Genomic DNA, 22,620 nt, shown 5'->3' with positions numbered 1-22,620 from the left:
TTTGCCAAGTGTCGCTCCATGTAAGCGACAACTATACATAAACATGCCACATAATATGTCATGTAAGGATTATTAGATAGATTTGTTTAGTATAAAAAAGTTATCTTTGAGTTTTAATTTTGATAGACTTTTAATCTTTTTTTAGTTTTAAATTTCTCTTTTTAAATGATAGAATATATTTAGATAAAATATTGACATCTATCTTGACTATCTAATTAACAATAAAATTTTATTTCTATCGATACACCAAATAACTAATTATAATTAATATGAGTATCCAATTAACAATAAAATTTTACTCCTATACGAATACACCACATAATTATAACTATATGTAAGGTTAAGTATCATTAATTTTTTAGTCTACCATCAAAGCTTTATCAATGAAATATTCTTTATATTCAGTTTTAATAATTTTTGTGTACGTTTATGATTTTGTTTTCGGTTTCATTAATTTTGTTAGTTTATGCCTTGACTCCTTACTGTATTTAACCGCGGCTTATTCGTATATTGTACTTGTAGATTAAATAGTGTACATTACGTAAATAGATAGTGTATTTTTGTGTACATGTCCTTTCCTTTTATAGGTGTCCAAGTACTTCTGTAATACCCCGTATTTTTGAAACGTATTTTCTAATTAATTAATTAGTATTTTCTTAAAAGGGTATTTTAGTAATTTATTTTACTATTTGAATTTTGGAGCCAAAATGATATTTGAATTTTAGCGCCAAAAACATTTAAAACTCAATTATTATTTTGGATTTTTGGATAAGATTATTATCCATTTATTTTATTTTAATAACCGGATTATTTATATATATTTCGGATATTTTAATTAAGCAAAACTTATATTTTATTATTTAATTTAAAAGGGCAGAATTTCCCTAATTAATTAGCTAGGATTTTCATATTTTCTAAGTGTAGGAAATCTGATTTTCTTAGTTAAATTAATTAGTGAATAATTGGTATTTTTCTAATTTATTATTTTCTACGAAATATATTTTTTACACAATCATTTTTATTCCTTAAAAACTAGAAAAATAATTGCCTAAATATTTAAAGGGAGGTCCAAAAATATGAGCTTAGGAAAGCTCAAATTTTCGGCCACCATATTGTATTTTGAGAAAAATTATTTTGGTAATTTTTGTATTTTAATTATCTTCCTCAATTCTATTATTTTCCTTAATTCTTATTTTCCATCTCCTAAATATTTGATCATCTTATTTCCCTACCTTAAATCATTCTTGATTACTCCCCAAGCAAAGCCATTTACCATTTAATATATCATGACTACACACTTACCTTATTTCTTCATTACCTAATCACCATACCCTAGACTTTCCATAATTATCTAGCACTCTTCCCCAAGTAATTTCCTTAAACCGATTTACCATAATTCTTCCTACATTCTCCTACCATAATTCTTGCATGAGCTAGCCTATAAATACCCCCTCATACCTCTCATATTCTTCACACCAAAAACTCAATTCTCTTCTTCTCTCTTACTCTTCTTTTCCCTCAACCTTTTCCTACTTTTCTTCTCCTCTTTTCTAAAAGAAAATTAGCCCGTATATCTTTGGAGCCAATTTTCGGGCACTTCTGGTCAGTTTTGGGGTTTTTCTATTTCACAAAAAAATGTTCCTTGAGGTTAGTATCAAGAATCACCCAATTAGGAGTTATATTGAAGGAGGTATAGTCTCTGCAAGTTCTGCCTATTCTTTCCAACGCAAATTCAATTCTCTTTAATCCTATTCCTTTATTTTCTTCATGGTTAGTTTTCTAAAATATTGATAGGCGTGTCGCGAACCTAAGAAAATATAACCTAACTAACCACTACTATGTAGACTGGCAAGCAAGGGTCGAATCCCAAGAGACTAAGGTTCAAAAATAATTAAATAGACTCAAATTCCTACTAAGCAAGAATCAATAATGATCGATTAACTAAGAAACTAATGTATGGAAAATATGAAAATAAACTAAATAATATGAAGAAATCAAGTAATTAAAACATCCAAGATCTAGTATCACCACAATTACGCTTGATGCAATTATATTTCTACCCCTAACATACGATTCCAATTGAACGGGGAAAAGTAAACCCTAATCAATACCAAGGACCTCTCTCGAGTATCAATGGCTTCCCTGACATACAATCAAGCCTATTCTCATGGTATCATGCACATTAGAGACATTAAACACATTAATCTAACTTCCCAATTATCAACCCAACTAGTCTCATGTTGAATATCAAACCCTAAATTGATCTACTCGAATCCGTTTAAACCCAACTCTCGCTGTGATAGAAACAATGGAATAATCACAATACTAAGATTACGTCTAATCTAGCATTAGCATAATCACAATCAATTTAGCATAGCAATTGCAAAAGTCATTAGAGAATTTAAAGATTTATTCATGCATCAATCATAATTGGGCTACCCTAGATCTTGGAATAGGGAATCTACTCACTCATAATGGAATAAACAATAACAAAAATAATTAAAGAAAACATAATTAAGAAATAAGAGATGAAAAGAAAATACCAAATCTTGAATTGAATTGAAGGCGGAAAGTGTAAATCTTGAATCTTGAATTACAAAAGTAAAGAAAATAAAATAGAAAGAACTAGTTCTTAATAACGTAAAATAAAGGCTAGAATAAAACTTAATCCCCAAATAAAACTTTACTTAGTGTATTTATACTCCTAGAAAAACAAGAAAGCGATTAAAAGACTTAGCGCACAATCTTCCCAGGAGGCACGGACGTGCCCCTTGCTCGGCACGGACGTGCCTCTTTGCGAGCATATCTTCCTTTGGTTACTGACTTCCAGGCACGGACGTGCCTGGTGCTGTGCACGGACATGCCTGCGCTGGTCTTTGAATACGGCTATAGGCACGGACGTGCCAACTGCTAGGCACGGACGTGCCTAATGTCGAAGCAATTTGATGAGTATACTAACTTGGAGGCACGGACGTGCCTCAGCTAGGCACGGCCGTGCCTTGCTTCAAAAAGCCCTAAATCGTTCTTTCTTCAATCATCAAGCTTCGTAAAGGTTCGTGGGCCTCGGTTTAGCTTCATGGCTTCGTAACATATCCAAATTAGCTCCATTATTCCGGAAATACATCAAAAACAACGAAACTACCCATAAAAGCATCGAATCATCGAAATTAAACCAAATCGCATCAAAATAGACCAAAACACGCAACAAAGCTAATAAAACCAACTAAAAACAAGCTAAATAATATACACAAAACACGACTTATCAAATATAAATAACTATTTCAAATTTATAATTTTATATTAAAGTATTATTTTTAAAAGAGTTTTATAGTCCATGCACATTAGATTTGAGTTCATGTCTAAAGATGTTGTGATAACCTTATGGTTATGTTAATTGCAAGGTGTATTCGTGATTGAACTTTGAAAGTGCAAAGTGTTGATTGATATTCGAAATCAAGGTACGTTTAGGTGGTTAGATACCTTCGAAAGTGATTGGTTTGAATAGCATGTTTTATATGATTTTATTGGTGATTGAATTAAATTGATTTGAATTATGATTTGTGAAATAAAGTATGGTTGGAGGAATTGATTTTAATATTTGAATTAATAAATGTATTTTTGAAGGATTGATTTAATATCATGTTTTGAATGATTTGAAACTATTTATTATGTTTAAAGGAATTTGGTTTTAAAAAGTATGTTGGATTGTTCTAAAGAATTTTTAAAAAGGTTTTTCAAAGGAAGAGTTATTGATTTTGAAAAGTTATTTATATGAGATTTAATTCTCAAGTATTTATTATAAGGTTGATTTTGAAAGCATGTTGAATTAAATAAAAAGGAGTTTTGAGTTAACCTATTATAAAGGTTGATTTATTCAAAGAGGAATTTTATGAGGATTTATTGAATTATTTATTAAAAAACTTTACAAACATGATTTTTATATTAATCCCACTATGCAGATTTATTGAAGACTATGGACTTTGTATGACCTAATCTTTCCTCAAGAATAGCCTTGAAATAGTAGGAGACTAGCTTGGGGAGTGTGCACACTTAGAGACGAAATTGGGTTTTTGAAAAGAATTGATTTTAATAATCATTATTATTGAGTTATTGAGTTATTGGAATTATTTTGAAATATTTGAGAATTGGTTTTCGAAAGAGGAGTTGGTTTTCAAAGGAGGAATTGTTTTATAAATCGTTTCAATCGAATTATTGAACTATTGGAATTGATTTGAAATCATGAGTTTTGGAATTCATTGGATTAATTATTGGAATTGGTTTAAAAAGCATGTTTGCAAATAAATTGAATTTACTTATCTTGCACTTATCGTACTTAGCATATTTTGCTAATCCGTATTTCCTATTTGTTTTGGTTCGCCCTGTTTACCTTAATGGTAAGCAGTGTTGACTATTTTCAGGTGGAATCAAGAATTGAGCATATGGGAGTCCCAGGAATGTTCTTCACCTAGATTAGGAATGTTGGTCTTTGTTTATATATGAGTACTCATGACGATGGTTTCTTTTTATAGTTATTATTAATAAAGAAAGAGTTTGAGTTTCCGCTGCAAACTATTGGTTTTGGTTAGTAGTTTGAGTAGCCTTGCGTAATCACGCCGCGGTAATACGCCTAAGTCTATCTCCACGGCATAATTATACGTATTATACTAGTATTTCCGTGGAAGGAGATTTGGGGGTGTTACAACTTCTCAATTCATATCCAATTTCGCAAGATAATTCGATACTAATAGCATAGATGTGATACAAAAAACAATGGAATGCATTGACACGAAAAAATAATATTAGGCATCTCATCATAAAATTGACATCTAAACCAAAATCATATTTATCCTGTCAATCCTAAAATTATATACCCTACCTTAGCTCCTCAATGTTTTCGGTTTCGATATAATGTAGAGTAGATAATTATTTCCATCCTAAATTCATAGTCATATTATTATTGTTTTTCCAGCTTATTTGAAGAAGAATAGATGCAATAAATTGTAAAAAGTACTACTTATATTAGTGCTACAATTAGTTTCTATTTTGCTTTATTTTTTTTTAATGTTAACTCAAATTTATCTAAAACTTTTGTAAAAGAAAAAAAAAATTCACAAAACTATCTAGATACGGGAATTAAGTGATTTATAATATTTTTAACCTAACAATTCAGAGGCATAGAACATCACATGAACAAGAGTATATCATTTGAACAAGGATTTAGAAATTAATAACGAGAGACAAGACAATATTTTGAAAGTGACGATCAAGTAGGTCAAGCTAATAGTGCCAAAAAAAGTCCAAATGTGACATTAAAATAATAAAGGCATTAGTAATTTATTTAAAAGTAACAAAAGTTAAAAATAATTTCCTTCAAAAGAAAAAGTTAAAAATAATAATAATAAACAGAAATCCGGGGCAACGCCGGGGTATATACTAGTATATATATAAAGGGGAGTTTTTTCCCAAGTTTTTAGAGAGCCACGTAGGATTTAATTTTCTTAGCGCGCCACGTAGGATTGTAAATTTTAGTTGTAGCCAATTAAATAAGAGATTATTAATTTCTTTTAAAATTAAATAATTCAAATGTAACGTAAACAAAATTGGCGAATGAGATTTTTAAGTTTAAATTAATTATCTATAAAATATTATATTTTGATATTAAGAATTCTATCTAAATATATAACAAATTTTAGCACATAAATACAAAAAAAATTTGTTTAAAAAAATTCAAACAAACCGTGCATCACACGGGTTTCATCTAGTAATAGTATAAAAATCAACAATAACTATAAATTCATCAAAAATAACAATATAATCACAAACGGAAAACAATTTTGTTGAAATGATAACATTTAAATCAAACCCACAAAATTTATAATTGTATACAAATCAACAATGACAATTTGCAAAGGATAAAGTAATAAAACACCATGGTTGTATACAAATCAACAATAATTGTATCCCTACAAAAACGATCTATTTCATTGACATTTTACTAATTTTGCAAATTACTATTTGCGAAGGGTAAAGTATCCAAACACTTTGATGATCCTAATCACAAAACCATAGTTAATCACCTAGTTGAACACCAAATCACCTAGATGAACACCATAAAAATGATCACAATAATCAAAATTGTAAGTCTCTTAATTATTTGAATTTTTTTAAAGTTAAGGATTCGAATAAACATAGTCGATTTTGAACTCGAAATTGCGCCAAAGCAAGGCCGGATGGAAAACAACAACCTAATCCTACCGACGCACGTTAACCCTAATTTCATATTATTGTTATTATTGTTGAAAATTTTTATATTTGTTAACTAAAAAAATTAACGTCATCGTGAAATTTAATTGATAAATTACAGTAAATTATTGGAAATTTTGATATTTTAAAGGTTTTTAGTTTTCATTTTATGGCCTACTTTTTCAACTATTGATATAATGTAAATATGTCATTGCTATAGTTTTTACTCTCTGCTAGAATGTTCTTGCATAAACCCATTTAATTTAGATCACATTAGAGTTTTTTTTTTATTATTATTATTTTTTTTTTTATATTTTTTTTATTCATTATTGGGATGGTTTAATAAGATACCTTGTCTTAAGCTTAATTTTTTATTTTTCTTGTGCTGACTATTCGTCTTTTTGCACACAAATTAATAGAATCACCACTCGTTAGACTCTAGTCAAGGCTCCTCAAAATACATAGCAACGTTAAGTATTGATGATTCAAAATTAAGTGTGGAAAACTTAGAAAGCACAGGTAAGAAAGCAAGTTAGAAAGTTTTAAAGAGAGATCACAAGTTTCTCAAAGGATGATTTGTATTAATGTTTGAGTGAATTTACATTACAATTGTGTGAATGATACAAAAATAAGGGGAAAGATCCCTATTTATATTTTATAGTCCTCCTTACAACATGGAGACTACCTATCTAGAATGTTCTTAATTGCCTCAAACGGAGGGTTCTACATATACATGTAGAGTTTTTATTTGAGGAATTTCCCTCCTATACTCTATTCTAATTCTTTTTTTTTTCTTTTTTCTTTTTTTTTTTTTAGTTTTTTGTAAAATTATTAATTTTCCTAAGAACTTTATTATAAAATATTCAAGTATTTATTATTATAACTAACTTTTGAGTTTCATTTTTGAATCTCAATTATATTTAATTTTAAAAAACGAGCATGACTCGAGAATTATCTAGTATAACATTAAAGCAACTAACTCTCCTAAAACTCTGCGTAAAGGTAGTGACGCATTTAAAATTTTTTATATACTTTAATATTATGAAAATATAAGTACATTGAGACATTTCCAACATCCCATATGATTATGATATATTATAACTACCCTCAAAAAAAATATTGTATTATAATTATAAATCACTAACTAAAGGCCTGCTCTCTTCAGCATAATTTCAGTTCAGTTCAGTGCTTAATTTCCTTCTCTCATAAACAATTCAGTAAATCAGAACAGACCCTAAGTATATTTTGTGAATAGTTTCAAAATCAAAATGTGTAAAAAGAATAGATAAGTATACAATATTAAGGTTAATTGATACTCTTCACTGCATACAAATAAGCTATTTTCTTACCCTAAAAACATTTCAAATAAGATCTATTCACAAGTTCAAATAAGTTTCAAGATCACCATTTACATCAATGTATGATAAATCAAGTTGGGAAGAGAGACACCTTTTATCACATACGTAAAACAAACACGCCTTCATTAACTCAAATTATAATCGTAAAGAAAGTAGCATTTAATTATAGTAATATAATCAACCACAAATATATATATACAACTTACTGGGCATTACTAATAATAAGTATATTACATACAAAATCTAGAATGAACCATTCTTCTACAGAGGCATTAGGTCATGCAGCCCTTCTTTTTTCAGCACAAGAAACTCCAATTTGGTTGCTGGTAGGAACAGATTATTAGTACAATTAAGTATGTGCTTTTATTTACTCAAGAATTAGCTATTACCATGATAGACAACAGACCGCAAAAATCTGGACACGCTCAAACATTGTACTCAGTAATCAAAGAAGGCTGGGAGTAGAGACGATACGCTGAGGAGGATTAGTGAGCATATGAACAACTTCTCTCATAGTAGGCCTGTTAGAGCTCTCTTCTTCAACGCACAACATTGCAACCTTGAACATGTTGATAACACTAGAAAGCTGGTAATCGTGTAGCCTAGAGTCGAGGATAGCTAAGACTGTAGCTGCATCTGATGGCTGAGAGATCTCAGATTCATTCATCCTCACCCATCTTACTATGTCTATTCCATCACCGAATTCTCCCACTGGTTTCCGTCCTGCTATTAGCTCTAACAGCACTACTCCGAAGCTGTACACATCGCTTTTCTCGTCTACCTTCAGTGTGTAGGCATATTCTGTTCATGAAAAAGAGCATAATCATATTAGGTCAACATTAGGTGCATATAGCCATACAGGCATTTTCTGTTCATTCCCAACAATTGTGGTACACAATTAAAAATACTCAAGTCACCAGCCTTGAACTAATTACTATAATCATTGATGCATTTTTATCTAAATTGAAACAGAAATTGGGCCGGTTCAGTACTAGAACGAGTATTGCAGGTAAAGGCGACAAGGGCAGCATATTTATGTAGATAAATTCTTGTTCATAACTGCAAAGTATGAAGTATTTAGTAAAGTTCCAAAGCTTAGGTTTCATAAACTATTTTGGCTAAATAGTTGAAATTGAGACAAACTAACAGCAAAAGCTAAGTATAAGGCAGGATATATTCTACTCCGTAATTCAGTCTCAAGTTTATTTACAGGGTATCAAGAGAGGCGGTAAAGTACACCAAAGTTGCCATGAACTGGAATTTGCCTGGTTTTTTCTAATGATCAAATTCAGCAGGACTAGACTAAAATCCAACTGTCTTAAAAGTAGTTCGATTTGAAAATCATGAAACCACAATAGTCAGAGCCAAGCAACATTTTTGGGGCAACAAGATTACTACTTTGCCGATTCAACATAACAATCAAACCATTTACTCAAAATTTTCTAATACAATAGGTGTGCAATGCACCACATGTCCACATCCGTGCAACACTATCACTAGTCACAATTGGCAATTCACAACCTCTCAAACTGAGATGAGTTCTTGAGAATTAATCTGCATTAAGTCGATTAGAGATGGTAATAGATTTAATTAGAATTTTAATGGTTGATATCTGATTGGCTTCGACACATACACTCCACAACATTTGCACTGGCTATTAGGCCTAACCCTCCTATGTTTAATTAATGTTTAATTAAACTACAAGTCATAACCCTTAAGGCCTTAAGGAGTTAAGGCCTTAATACACAATTAACTTCAATACTAAACAAGCTAAAATTTCCAAATTTCAGTACTTCTAACAAGTATTTTGACCAGTTTTCAATCCCATAGCATTGCAACAATAAAAACCAATATACATAGGCAAAACAAGAGCTAAATTGCACCATATAAATGCGGCTAAAAACCAAAAGAAGTGTTCCAAAAGTGTTACCAGGAGCAATGTAGCCATAAGAACCGGCAATAGAAGACATGCACTCGGAAGCACCAGCATCCCACAGAAACTTAGCAAGCCCAAAATCAGCAACATGAGCCTCATAATCAGAGTCCAAGAGTATGTTATTACTCTTGACATCCCTATGAAATATCTTGGGGTTACAATCATGGTGCAAGTAGCACAACCCCTTTGCTGCTTCCACTGCTATCTTATACCTCATCTCCCACTGCAAATGCGCTCCTTTCGGTCCGTGAAGCTTCTCCCCTAAGCTCCCATTCGGCATGTACTCGTACACTAGCAAGTTTGTATCCTTGTTCGCTACATACCCCAACAATCGTACTATGTTACGGTGTCTAATCTTTCCCAAGGTAGAAATCTCGGCTGAGAAGCCAAGATCATTCTTGGCACTCCCCCGGTTGGCTAACCGTTTAATTGCAATATCGGTGCCATCCGGGATCACACCTCGGTACACAATTCCGGCACCACCCTTTCCTATGACATTCTCCTCCTTAAGGCACTCAATAATGTCATCCGCCTTGAAGTCGAGGCGTTGGAACCGTTCAACCTTCCACGCTTTAGAACCTTCTAGACTCTTCTTCTTGTAAATGCTTAGAGTCACTAATGATAAGAGGACTAAAGTGACTAGTCCTATGGTTAAGATGATCAACTTGGATGAGGAAAACGACGACGTATGGTGTTTTTTCGAAGGCTGGTTATAGATAGGGCAAGGTAGAGCTCTGTGAGGCCAGCACAAGTTCGGGTTCCCTGCAAACGACGTCGGCTTGAAGACGGAGAAATGACCTCCGGAGGGTATTGTACCATAGAAATTGTTGTAGGAGAGGTCAAGAATAGAGAGACTCGAAATCGAGCCGATGTCATCGGGAATATATCCGGTGAGAGAATTCTTAGACAGGATAAGAATGCCAAGGTCTTCTAGCTCTGAAATCGACGTCGGAATCTCCCCGGCGAGATTGTTTTGGCTGAGATCAACCGTGATCAAAGACTTACACCGTCCAATTTCCACCGGAATTTCACCTTCAAGATTGTTAGCACTCACATTCAACCCCTGCAACTGACTCAAGCCAAACAATTCCGCCGGAATCTCGCCGGAAAACCGATTATTCTGCAAAGAAAGCTTGTGAAGCATCTTCAAGTTTCCGATTGCCGGCGGTATTTTCCCGGTGAACATATTATTAAACAAGTCAAGCTCACCGATATTACCACCAGTCATCTCCGCCGGAAGCTCGCCGGAAAACTCATTATCATTAAGATCAACAGTGGTCAACTCCGGCAAGTTAAATATACCAGCAGGAATCTCCCCAGATATCTGATTATTCGAGATTCGAAGCCGCTGCAATGACTTACAATCGCCGAGCTCTTTAGGAAGCGGACCAAAGAGCGCGTTATTAAACAGAATTAACAACTGTAAAATACCACCATTGCAGAGGCTCTTAGGAATATTCCCCGTTATTCGATTCGCCGAAATATCAAGCGTCTTTAACCGTCCATTTTTGCCGAGATTCTGCGGCAATTCAAAGGTAAAGTTATTATTCCACACTTGCAACTTCTCAAGGTGCGGCAAGTCGCCTATACCAGACGGAATTCTGCCGTAGAATTTGTTCTGAAACAGGCTGAGTAACCTGAGATTCTTTAGCTCGGAGAAGCTCTCGGGTATTTCTCCGGTGATTGAATTTGTGGATAAATCTAATGACATCAAGCTCTCTAGTTTCGAGAGCTCGGGAGGTAGCTCCCCGGATAACTGATTCTTCTGTAAAAACAGAGTGTTAAGCTTCTTCAAATTTCCCAATGTTTTCGGAATTTCGCCGGAGAGGTTGCAGCCCGCTAAGTCGAGGTACTCAATCGAGGTTAAAGACCCGAACTCTGCCGGAATTCCGCCGGAATACGAGTTATAGTAGCCTATGCAGAGCTGAGTCAAATTTGTCAGCTTACCCAAACTCCCCGGAATCTCACCGGAGAGAGAGTTTCCGTTCAACCCGAGATACTTAACGGTTGTTAGCTCAGAATAACTCGCCGGAATCTCGCCGGAAAAGTAATTCCCACCAAGATCAAGGTGAATCAGCCGCTTCAAACCTGAGAGCTTGACCGGAAGCGGCCCAGTTAAGTTATTATTATAAACATCAATTAACTCAAGCTCCGACAAGTTAGTGAAAATATCGCCGGAAACTTCGCCGGAGAAATTATTTGCTGAGATATTGAGGTATCTAAGAGAAGTGAGAGAAGAAACTTCAAAGGGTATTTCTCCGGTGAGATTACACCCGGCAAGATTTAGCATATGTAACTTATCAAGCAAGCCAATTTCCGACGACAGCGTTCCGAAAAGAGGCACATAACTAACGTTAAGCGACACGACACGAGAGTCGGCGTCGCAGGACACACCAGTAAAGTTACAGTGCGCATTACCAGAGCTCCAGTCACGGAGGCTGCCGCTGTTGTTGCCTGAGACTAACAATGAATGTTTGAGTTTGAGTAAGATATCGGAATCAGAAATAGCATTACTATAAATTGTAAGTAATTGAAGGAGAATAATAAGAAGAAGAAATATGGTGAAATTTGAAGATGAAGATGACATTGAATTTGATGTTAAGTTTGCGTGTAAAATTTAGTAAAGATGATAGATGGGATATATTCTGTTGAGTTTATGGATAGAAGGAAGTGAATGGATTGTACAGAAACAGGTTTATACTTATAAGAATGGAAGGGTCTAAGAATCAAATTAAGTAATGGAAAATTGGAAATAGTAATAAAAAAATGAAAGTGAAAACTATAGTATTCCAGAGGAGAGAGAAAATAGCAGATTGGAATTGCATGCAGAGAAGGGCAGGGAAGGATAGAGGGGTAGAGGAGGGGTGGGACCTATACTGCTGTTGATGTTTCTGCGGGTTTTGACGAATTTGTAGACGGAAGATTGACGGGGTTTGTCTTATTTGTGTAATGAGAGGGGTCAAAACTCAAATTTAGTATTCTACAATAATCGTTGTTGTAAATTGTATATTTTTCATTATCTCTTTTATGTCACAGTGATTTACAATCTTATTCTACGAGACATCTACCAATCTGTTGTAGTCGAAAATTTTATATTTTTATCTGTTTCATTTGATTTCAATTGAAGGGTTAACCTTAAAAGTGTAGCTGATACTCAAGAAAGGGAGTTGATTTGAGTACGGTAACAGTTAGAGAACCTATAAAATTTTCTTGAATTAATGGGAACTAGTAGAACCTAATTTATGCACAGCGAAAACAATAAAACAACCCGCTACTATTAGCCTATGATCATTTCACGGGCTACAAATTCCATTTGAACGTTATTTCAACTAGCACCATTAACATAATAAGGATTACAACTAAGAAAAATAAAACTATCATAATCATAATTCCTTTTCTTCCTTGGACGACTGCTGTTTTATTTACATCCATATATTCTATATGATTTCTCACACACATTAAAAATTTATTCCATATATGTTACTTTTTATTTTATTTTATGTTTTAACTAATGTGAGACTGGCTGAGCGTTACTTTAGGTGTTATTTTGAGTATTTTTTATTTATTAAAAAGCTTGAAAGAAATGTTGATTTTTTAATTGTTAATGAATTATAATAATACAATGACAACAATAAATTATTTTGAATTTTTTTAATTTATCTTACATGCTAATAAGTATTTATATATTTATGTAGATAGCTGGAACGAGATTTATTTGTAACACATATAGTAATTGAAAGGAATGATGTCTTTCGAACAGGTCTATTATTCAAATACAGGGTTCAGAATCAAATAAGGAGTTAATTATTAAGTGAAATCAAGTGATCGAAAAGTCGGGCTAGAGGCCATCTCCGATCAGTGAAATTAATTATATTAATCTCACAGCTTTCCTTTAACTGAACCCAATGGGTCACACCCAAGCGTGCAACCGAACTAAGGGGACGAATTCAACCGAAGGTCTTAATGCGTCGATCAAGATGATTTGTACTCAGACGTCGGATTCCGAGCTTCGAGCATTGAAGACGGACGTCAAATGTTGAGTCAATTCTAAGAACTGATTAGACGAGCAAATTAGTCAAACAACATATATTAAGTTAACACATATAGCCTTAGCCTCGCATGGCTGGCCCAGCCATGCTAGGGCTAGGCTAGTGAGCCTAGCAAGGCTGCTAGCCTTGTGCGTGGCCTTGGCCACAAGCCCAACAGCTGCATGTGCGTGCTGGCTAGGCGAGCGTCCGCAAGCTAGCAACGCTAGCAAGGCCAACATCAGGCAGGCTCGCTAAGCCTCACTAGTTGCTGCTAGCATTAGCCCGCAAGCTAAGGAGCTTACGCGCAGCAGCCCGCCAGCAGCATGGGCCTGCTTGCAGCAGCACCTTGGGCCGTGCTGGCTGGCCCAGCCGAGAGCACAAGGGTAGCTAGCAAGGCACCCTTGCTGCCCAAGGCAAGGCCGGCCAGTTGGCCGGTTCTCATTGGGGGAGGCTTTTGACTTGGGTAGCCAGGAGACCTTGTGGTCCTCACCTAACCCTTCCCTTTGTGTGCCAAGTGTTGTTTGATTATTTGCTTGGTGTATTTAATTTCTGTTAGAATTAAATTAAATGCTAAAATTCACATTATTGAAAGTCCCATATTGAAATATTTTATGGGGATTGGAGATGCCAACTCTATAAATACCCAAGCTTGCCTTGGAAATTAAATTACAAGAGTTGGACTCGTAAAAGGCATCTCTGATATAAACCGTGAGAAAACATTTGGAGTACGTGAATCTCTTATAGTCGTGTCGAGTATTAGTCTAGCCACTAATACCGACCAAGGTTCGGGCGCGCAGGTGGATTATGTTGGAGGAGCCACATGTGTGGTTCTTGCTCCGTAGCGGTCAAGAGTCCGAAGTTCTTGTTCGAGAGGTTCAAGCACGCTTCAATGGTATGATAGTCTTTTGTTCTCTTTATGTGTTTGTGTGTTTATTGCTTTACTTATTATATGCATGTTAGTCGTAATTACTTATGCATGTGGTCTGGGGCGGGGTTTGGATCCGCACAGTGTTTAGAACACCATAAAACCCAACTGCCTGAGGATGGTGCGTGTGTGTGGTAGTGTGCGAGGGAGAGCAAGGCAGCTTGGTGCATGTGTGCGGCGAGCGTAGGGCTACTAGGCAGCACCTACTGCCCGCACAGCGTGCGCACACGCACACTGCTAGCACCAGCAGCCCGCAAGCATGCTGTGCGGCTGTAGTGTGTGTTGGTTTTCGTGTGTGCAGCCACACACTTGCAAGGCAGCACTAACCAAGGAAAGTGCGAGTGGGACTTTACCACTCAATGCCTCGGGTTTTGCGGTTTTGATTAAAAACAAGATATTGGCCTCGGTTTTTCACAAGATCGCGTAATTTTGACAAAATTGACTTTTTTAAATGGATTAATTTAATTAAGATGTATGCGGGTTTAAGTGGGAGCGTCTTTAATCGGTTTTGAGCGTCTAAAGCGTTTTTTATGCTTTTCATGTGCGTTAGTTCACATAATTGGTTAACAACTTTTGGATTAACGACCTAAGTTAGTAACTAGTGCACGTTTTATTAATACATGATTTTGTATTATTGTTCGTATTGCTTGTAAAATTTGCATGGTCCATTCACTTTAGAAGTGATTAGGTGAATGGAATATTAGAAATGTTCTTATGCAGGTTTTTACAAAAGTGACTTGTATGTCCCGACTAGGATAGTAAATACGAATTGCGATCCGTTATGTATGTATTTTTGTAAATCTAAATACGTTTTGCGTGCCGTTAAATATTTGTGTACTTAGTTTATTTAGATTACTTCTAGTTTCTAGTACTTGCATGCTTGATGGTGAAGTCAAGAAGACGACGTTTCTATGAAGACGGAGCCAAAAAGTGCCAAGATGACCTTGAAGATTGGATGCTTCAAGATAATTTTCAAGGGATCATACTAGTTCACTATGCATTTGTATATATCTATTTATATTGCTTATATATCATGATGTTTAGATGCATGCTTTTAGGATTTCTCATGTTGAATGATTAGTTAAGTTCACTTAAATCAAACCAACATAGAAACCCTAAGTGCCAAAGAAAATTGAGTTAAAATTGCCATTCCAAAATGACAACTTACTAAAACCTCGAAAATTGATGATGGACTATGCCAAAGCAAGGAATCATCATTCTCTTAGGGAAGTAAGGTATATTGGATTTACGCGTTAGTTTTTGTTAAACTCAACTATGTCAGTAAGGAGTCCCCAGATATTGTGGTAAATGAGATAAGTGTCATAAAAGCATTAGATGCGACAACTTATCAACCAAGAATAGTTTGCAACTATTAGCAATTGGATTGCTACCTTAAAATGACAAGTGTTAAGACAAGCCAAAGCATGCTTAATCACTTATTGATTTTTGGGATCTTGGAATCATTTTATTCTCGCCTAAATGGGACAAAATTATGAATGTGTGAATAAAACGTTAATAAGTTGAAAATTACAAGTATGCCTTAGTTTCAGACTTATTGGATTATGATTTATGAATGGTTATTCATTACAATTCTTTCATATGTAGTACAATATTTGCAAGTAACAACAACCACCAGTTTTCTCTTCGCTTAATTCTCGACAAATAGAAGTTGAGTGGAACCAACTTCCTTGATTGGCAAAGGAATTTGAGGATTGTTCTTATGCAAGAACAAAATAAGTATGTCCTTGATGAAGAGATGCCTCTCACTCTGAATGAGGAGGTGTCTCACACTGCCCTAAATCGTTGGACAAGTGCCAACAGGGACATCAAATGCCTCATGTTGGCCACGATGTCCCCAAAACTCCAAAAGAGATTTTTGGAGAAGGATAAGGCTTTTGAGATCATATCTATGCTTCAGAATATGTTTCAAGAGTAGGCCAGGACCAAAAGGTTCGAGACCCATAAGTAAATCCTTGAGAGAAAGCTCAATAAAGGAGAGCCTGTCAGCCCGCATGTACTCAAAATGATTAGATTATTCGAGATCATGGGGAGGCTTGACGTGGGGTACTCGACCGAAATGGTAATTGACATAATTATCCATTCACTACATAGTGGATATGACCGGTTCAAGATAAACTATAACATGCACAACATGGAGAAAACCCTCACGGAGCTTCACAAGATGTTGAAGCAGGCTAAGCAAACGCTCAAGAATAAAGGAAAGCATGATATGCTTATGGTCAAGAAGGGCAAGCCATTCAAGCGAACAGGCAAGAAGTAGGCAACAAGGGGAAGGGCAAGAAGGCCTATCAACCTAAGCCAAAATCTGCCAAAGGCGATAAGCAAAAGAAGGTAGCTACTTCTCCATCCGACTCTAAATGCTTCTACTGCAAGAAAAAGGGGCATTGAAAACGAGACTGCCTCAAGCTTAAGGAGGATAAGAAGAACGGCAACGTTGCTTCTGCATCAGGTATTTACATTATAGACTTTAACCTAGCTAGCGATGCTTCATAGGTAATAGATACTGGATGTGGCTCACACTTTAATTCTCAGGGGCTAAGGAGAAGTAGGAAGCTAGCAAAGGGAGAAATGCAACTTCGGGAAGGCAATGGAGCAAGGATTGCGGCCTTATCCGTGGGAGCACTTAGTTTGTCTTTTCCCTCCGGCCTTGTTTTAGAATTGGACAATAATTATCATGTTCCAAGTATCACTAGAAACATTATATCAATTTCAGCATTAGACATCAAGGGTTTTGAATTTAAGTTAAGAGACAATAGTTGTTTAATTTATCTTAACATTGTTTTTTATGGTACGGCACATTCAGTAAATAGTCTTTATGTGCTTTCTTTAGACAAACAGATTTATAATGTAGAAAATACCACAAAAAGGGATAAGACCTGGGTCGAATACAACCTACTTGTGGCATTGTCGTTTAGGCCATATAAACATTAAACGCATCAAGAAACTTCTTAACGAAGGCATTCTTGATTCATTTGACTTGGAGTCATTTGAAAACTGCGAGTCTTGTTTACTTGGTAAGATGACGAAACAATCCTTCTCCAAGTTAGGAGAGAGGGCAAGTGATTTATTGGGCCTCATTCACACGGATGTGTGTGGCCCAATGAGCATGACCGCAAGGAATGGTTAACTCTATTTCATTACCTTCACGGACGACTTTAGTAGATATGGATATGTCTACCTAATGTCACACAAATCTGAATCTTTTGAAAAGTTCAAGGAGTTTCAGAGTAAAGTAGAGAAACATCTTGGCAAGAAAATCAAAGCCCTTCGATCGGATCGAGGCGGAAAATATTTGATCTACGAATTCGACGACCATCTGAAAGAGCATGGAATTCTTTTAAAATTGACACCTCTCAGAACTCTGCAGTGGAATGGAGTGTCCAAGAGGAAGAATCGAACCTTGTTGGACATGGTTCGATCCATGATGGGTCTAGCCAATCTTCCGATATGTTTTTGGGGACATGTACTTCAAACTGCAGTACTAGCACTAAACCGTGCTCCGTCATAAGCTGTTGAAAAGACTCCATATGAGTTATGGACGAAGAAACCTCCGCGGTTGTCTTTTCAAAAGATTTGGGGTTGCGAATCATATGTCAAGAGACTTATGTCTAAAAAGCTTGCACCAAAATCTGACAAATTTTCTTTGTAGGGTATCCAAAAGAAACAAAGGGGTATTACTTCAACAACCAATCTAGCTGAGAACAAAGTATTTGTTGCTCGAGATGGTGTCTTTTTGGAAAAAGAGCATCTTTTCAAAATGACAAATGGAAGGAAAATCGAACTGGATGAAGTTTAAGAGGATGAGAAATAAAAGGAACCTGACACTCAAAGGGCTTCGGAAGCGCCTGTTGATGAAATTCAGAGTCAAACTAACAATGTTGATGCTCAACCTATCGCCCTGCGTAGGTTGATAAGGCAAAGAACTCAACCAAACAGATACCTTGGTGTCTTATTAACTGAGAATCACGAAATCCTAGTTATGGATGGTGATGAGCAAGCGATATACAAGCAAGCTGTGACGAATCCCGACTATGCTAAATAGTTAGAGGCCATGAAATCCGAGATAGACTCCATGTTTGAAAATCAAGTCTGAGACTTGGTTGATTTGCCCGAAGGTTACACACCTATCGGTTGCAAATGGATTTTCAAGATAAAAACTGACAAAGATGGAAATGTATATATATACAAGGCTAGATTGGTCGCAAAAGGTTACAAGAAAATTCACGGCGTTGATTATGATGAAACCTTTTCACCAGTCGCAATGCTTAAGTCAGTCCGAATCTTTTTAGCGATTGCCGCATATTACGATCATGAAATAGGGCAAATGGATGTCGAAACCGCCTTCCTTAATCAGATTTTGGAAGAGAATGTGTATATGACACATCCAGAGGGTTTTGTGGATCCAAAAAACGCTGGGAAGGTATGAAAGCTTAAGAAATTCATTTATGGATAAATGCAAGCAAGCAGGAGTTGGAATCTGCAATTTGATGAAGAGGTAAGCAAGTTTCGCTTCATCAAGAATTCAGATGAATCTTGTGTTTACAAGAAGGCTAGTGGGAGTGATATTGCATTCCTAGTACTATATGTCGATGACATATTGCTCATTGGAAACATCATTCCAATGTTAGAGTCCGTGAAAACTTGGCTTGGAAAGTGTTTCTCAATAAAGGACTTGGGAGAGGCTCAGTATATTTTGGGAATCAAGATCTATTGGGATAGATCTAAGAAGATAATTGGGCTGAGTCAGAGTACTTATATCGATAAGGCACAGACACGTTTCCAAATGGAGGGCGCCAAGAGGGGCCACCTACCCATGTCTCATGGTGTAACTCTCAGCAAGACTCAGTGTCCAAAGACACCTGATGAGCGAGAGAGAATGAATCAGATCCCATATACTTTGCTAATAGGGTCAATCATGTATGCCATGATATGTACAAGGCCAGATGTGTCGTACGCCTTGAGTGCTATGAGCTGATACCAATCAGACCCGGGAGAAGCGCATTAGACTGCGGCCAAAAATATCCCAAAGTACCTGAAAAGGAACAAGAATAAATTGTAATACCCCGTATTTTTTAAACGTATTTTCTAATTAATTAATTAATTAATTAGTATTTTCTTAAAAGGGTATTTTAGTAATTTATTTTACTATTTGAATTTTGGAGCCAAAATGATATTTAAATTTTGGCGCCAAAAACATTTTAAAACTCAATTATTATTTTGGATTTTGGATAAGATTTATTATCCATTTATTTTATTTTAAAAACCCGATTATTTATATATATTTCGGATATTTTAATTAAGCAAAATTTATATTTTCTTATTTAATTTAAAAGGGCCAAATTTCCCTAATTGATTAGCTAGGATTTTCGGATTTTTTAAATGTAGAAAATCTGATTTTCTTAGTTAAATTAATTACTGAATAATTTATATTTTCTAATTAATTATTTTATACAATATATATTATTTACACATCATTTTTATTCCTTAAAAACTAGCAAAATAATTGCCTAAATATTTAAAGGGAGGTCCGAAAATATGAGCTTAGGAAAACTCAAATTTTCGGCCACTATATTGTATTTTGAACAAAATTATTTTGGTAATTTTTGTATTTTAATTATCTTCCTCAATAATATTATTTTCCTTAATTCTTATTTTCCATCTCCTAAATATTTTATCATCTTATTTCCCTACCTTAAATCATTCTTGATTATTCCCCAAGCAAAGCCATTTACCATTTAATACTTCATGACTACATACTTACCTTATTTCTTCATTACTTAATCACCATAACCTAGACTTTCCTTAATTCTTAAACTCTCTTTTCCAAGTAACTCCTTAAACTACATTTACCATAATTCTTCCTACATTCTCCTACCATAATTCTTGCATGAGCTAGCATATAAATACCCCCTCATACCTCTTATATTCTTCACACCAAAACCTCAACTCTCTTCTTCTGTCTTACTCTTCTTTTCCCTCAACCTTTTCCTACTTTTCTCCTCCTCTTTTCTAAAAGAAAATTAGCCTGTATATCTTTGGAACCAATTTTCGGGCACTTTTGGTCAGTTTTGGGGTTTTACTATTTTAGAGAAAATTGTTCCTCTCGAAATATCCTTGAGGTTAGGCTCAAGAATCACCCAATTAGGAGTTTTATTGAAGGACTTATGACCTCTGCAATTTATGTCTATTCTTTCCAACGCAAATCCAATTCTCTTTAATCCTATTCCTTTATTTTCTTCATGGTTAGTTTTCTAAAATATAAATACCTATTTCAAATCTATAATTTTATATTAAAGTATTATTTTTAAAAGAGTTTTATAGTCCATGCACATTAGATTTGGGTTTATGTCTAAGGATGTTGTGATAACCTTATGGCTATGTTAATTGCAAGGTGTATTCGTGATTGAACTTTGAAAGTGCGAAGTGTTGATTGATATTCGGAATCAAGGTACATTTAGGTGGCTAGATACCTTCGAAAGTGATTGGTTTGAATAGCATGTTTTATATGATTTTATTGGTGATTGAATAAAATTGATTTGAATTATGATTTATGGAATAAAGTATGTTTGGAAAAATTGATTTTATTATATGTTTTAATAAATGTATTTGAAGGATTGATTTTAATATCATGTTTTGAATGGCTTGAACTATTTATCATGTTTAAATAAAGGAATTGATTTGATAATCTTGTTGAATAAAATAAAAGTTTTTGGATCTCGAAAGGAAGAATTATTGATTTTTGAAAAGTTATTAATATGAGATTTAATTCTCAAGTATTTATTAAAGGTTGATTTTAAAAGTATGTTGATTTAAATAAAAAGAGTTTTAAATTATTTTATTATAAAGGTTGATATTATTCAACGGAGGAACTTTATGAGGATTTATTGAATTATTTTTTAAAAGCTTTACGAGCATGATTATTATATTAATCCCACTATGCGGATTCATTGAAGACTATGGACTTTGTATGACCTAATCTTTCCTCAAGAATAGCCTTGAAATAGTAGGAGACTAGCTTGGAGGTGTACACACTTAGAGAGGAGATTGAGTTTTCGAAAATAATTGATTTTATTAATCATTATTATTGAGTTATTGGAATTGTTTTGAGAATATTTGTGAATTGGTTTTCAAAAGAGGAATTGGTTTTATAAATCGTTTTATCGAATTATTGAATTATTGGAATTGGTTTTAAAAGCATGTTTGCAAATAAATTGAATTTACTTATCTTGCACTTGTCGTACTTAGCATATTTTGCTAATCCGTATTTTTTATTTGTTTTGGTTCGCCCTGTTTACCTTAATGGTAAGCAGTGTTAACTATTTTCAGGTGGAGTCAATATTTGAGCATATGGGAGTCCCGGGAATGTCCTTCGCCTAGAATTAGGATTGTTGGTCTTTGTTTAATTATGAGTACTCATGACAATGGTTTCTATTTATAGTTATTATTAATAAAGAAAGAGTTTGAATTTCCGGTGCAAAGTATTGGTTTTAGTTAGTAGTTTGAGTAGCCTCGCGTAATCACGCGGTGGTAATACGCCTATGTCTATCTCTATGGTATAATTATACGTATTATACTAGTAATTCCGTAAAGGGAGGTTTGGGGGTGTTACATAAATTCCTGGTCTATGGTGGGAGTAAGGACTTGGTTGTTAAAGGTTATACCGACGCGAGCTTCCAAACTGACATAGACGACTTCAGATCGCAATCTGGATACATATTTTGTCTAAATGGAGGAGCGTTCAGTTGGAAGAGTGTCAAACAGAGCACAATTGGGATTCTACAACTGAAGCCGAATACTTAGTAGCTTTGGAAGCAGCTAGGGAGGCAGTTTGGATTTGAAAGTTCATTGATGAACTTGGTGTGGTGCCCTAAATCAAAGGACCAATAGACCTTTACTGCAACAACAGTGGGGCTATTTCTCAGGCCAAAGAGCCAAGGCAATACCAGAAGGTCAAACATGTCATGCGGCGATTTCACCTGGTGAAGTTAAGATTTGCAAAGTTAGAACGGATGACAACGCACGTAGTCGATCCACTTACTAAACCGTTGCCTCAAGTAAAGCACAACAAGCACATTGAGGCAATGGGAATTAGGCACATCGAAGGTTGGC

General features: G+C 34.9%; 1 protein-coding gene across 1 annotated transcript; it reads right to left on the bottom strand.

The window, feature by feature from the left end:
* Positions 1-7,739: 7,739 nt before the first annotated feature.
* LOC110721131 (receptor protein kinase CLAVATA1-like) lies at positions 7,740-12,468 on the bottom strand. Its single transcript, XM_021900260.1, has 2 exons — positions 9,532-12,468; positions 7,740-8,402 (listed from the first exon to the last, which is right to left on the bottom strand). The coding sequence occupies exons 1-2, from the start codon at positions 12,122-12,124 to the stop codon at positions 8,047-8,049; spliced, it is 2,949 nt and encodes a 982-aa protein (XP_021755952.1). The 5' UTR covers positions 12,125-12,468; the 3' UTR covers positions 7,740-8,046.
* Positions 12,469-22,620: the final 10,152 nt, after the last annotated feature.

The sequence above is a fragment of the Chenopodium quinoa genome, unplaced genomic scaffold (assembly GCF_001683475.1).
Source record: "Chenopodium quinoa cultivar QQ74 unplaced genomic scaffold, ASM168347v1, whole genome shotgun sequence".
Classification (NCBI taxonomy): domain Eukaryota; kingdom Viridiplantae; phylum Streptophyta; class Magnoliopsida; order Caryophyllales; family Amaranthaceae; genus Chenopodium; species Chenopodium quinoa.
The sequence above is the reverse complement of the archived record's forward strand: the minus strand, read 5'-3'. Positions and strand labels throughout refer to the sequence as shown.

What these genes read in the sequence shown, in the direction of transcription:
- LOC110721131 (XM_021900260.1), bottom strand. Translation starts at nt 12,124, where the DNA reads ATGTCATCTTCATCTTCAAATTTCACCATATTTCTTCTTCTTATTATT. An exon ending in TTATGGCTACATTGCTCCTG is followed by an intron (nt 8,403 to 9,531) that starts GTAACACTTTTG and finishes TTTCATGAACAG; the next exon opens with AATATGCCTACACACTGAAG.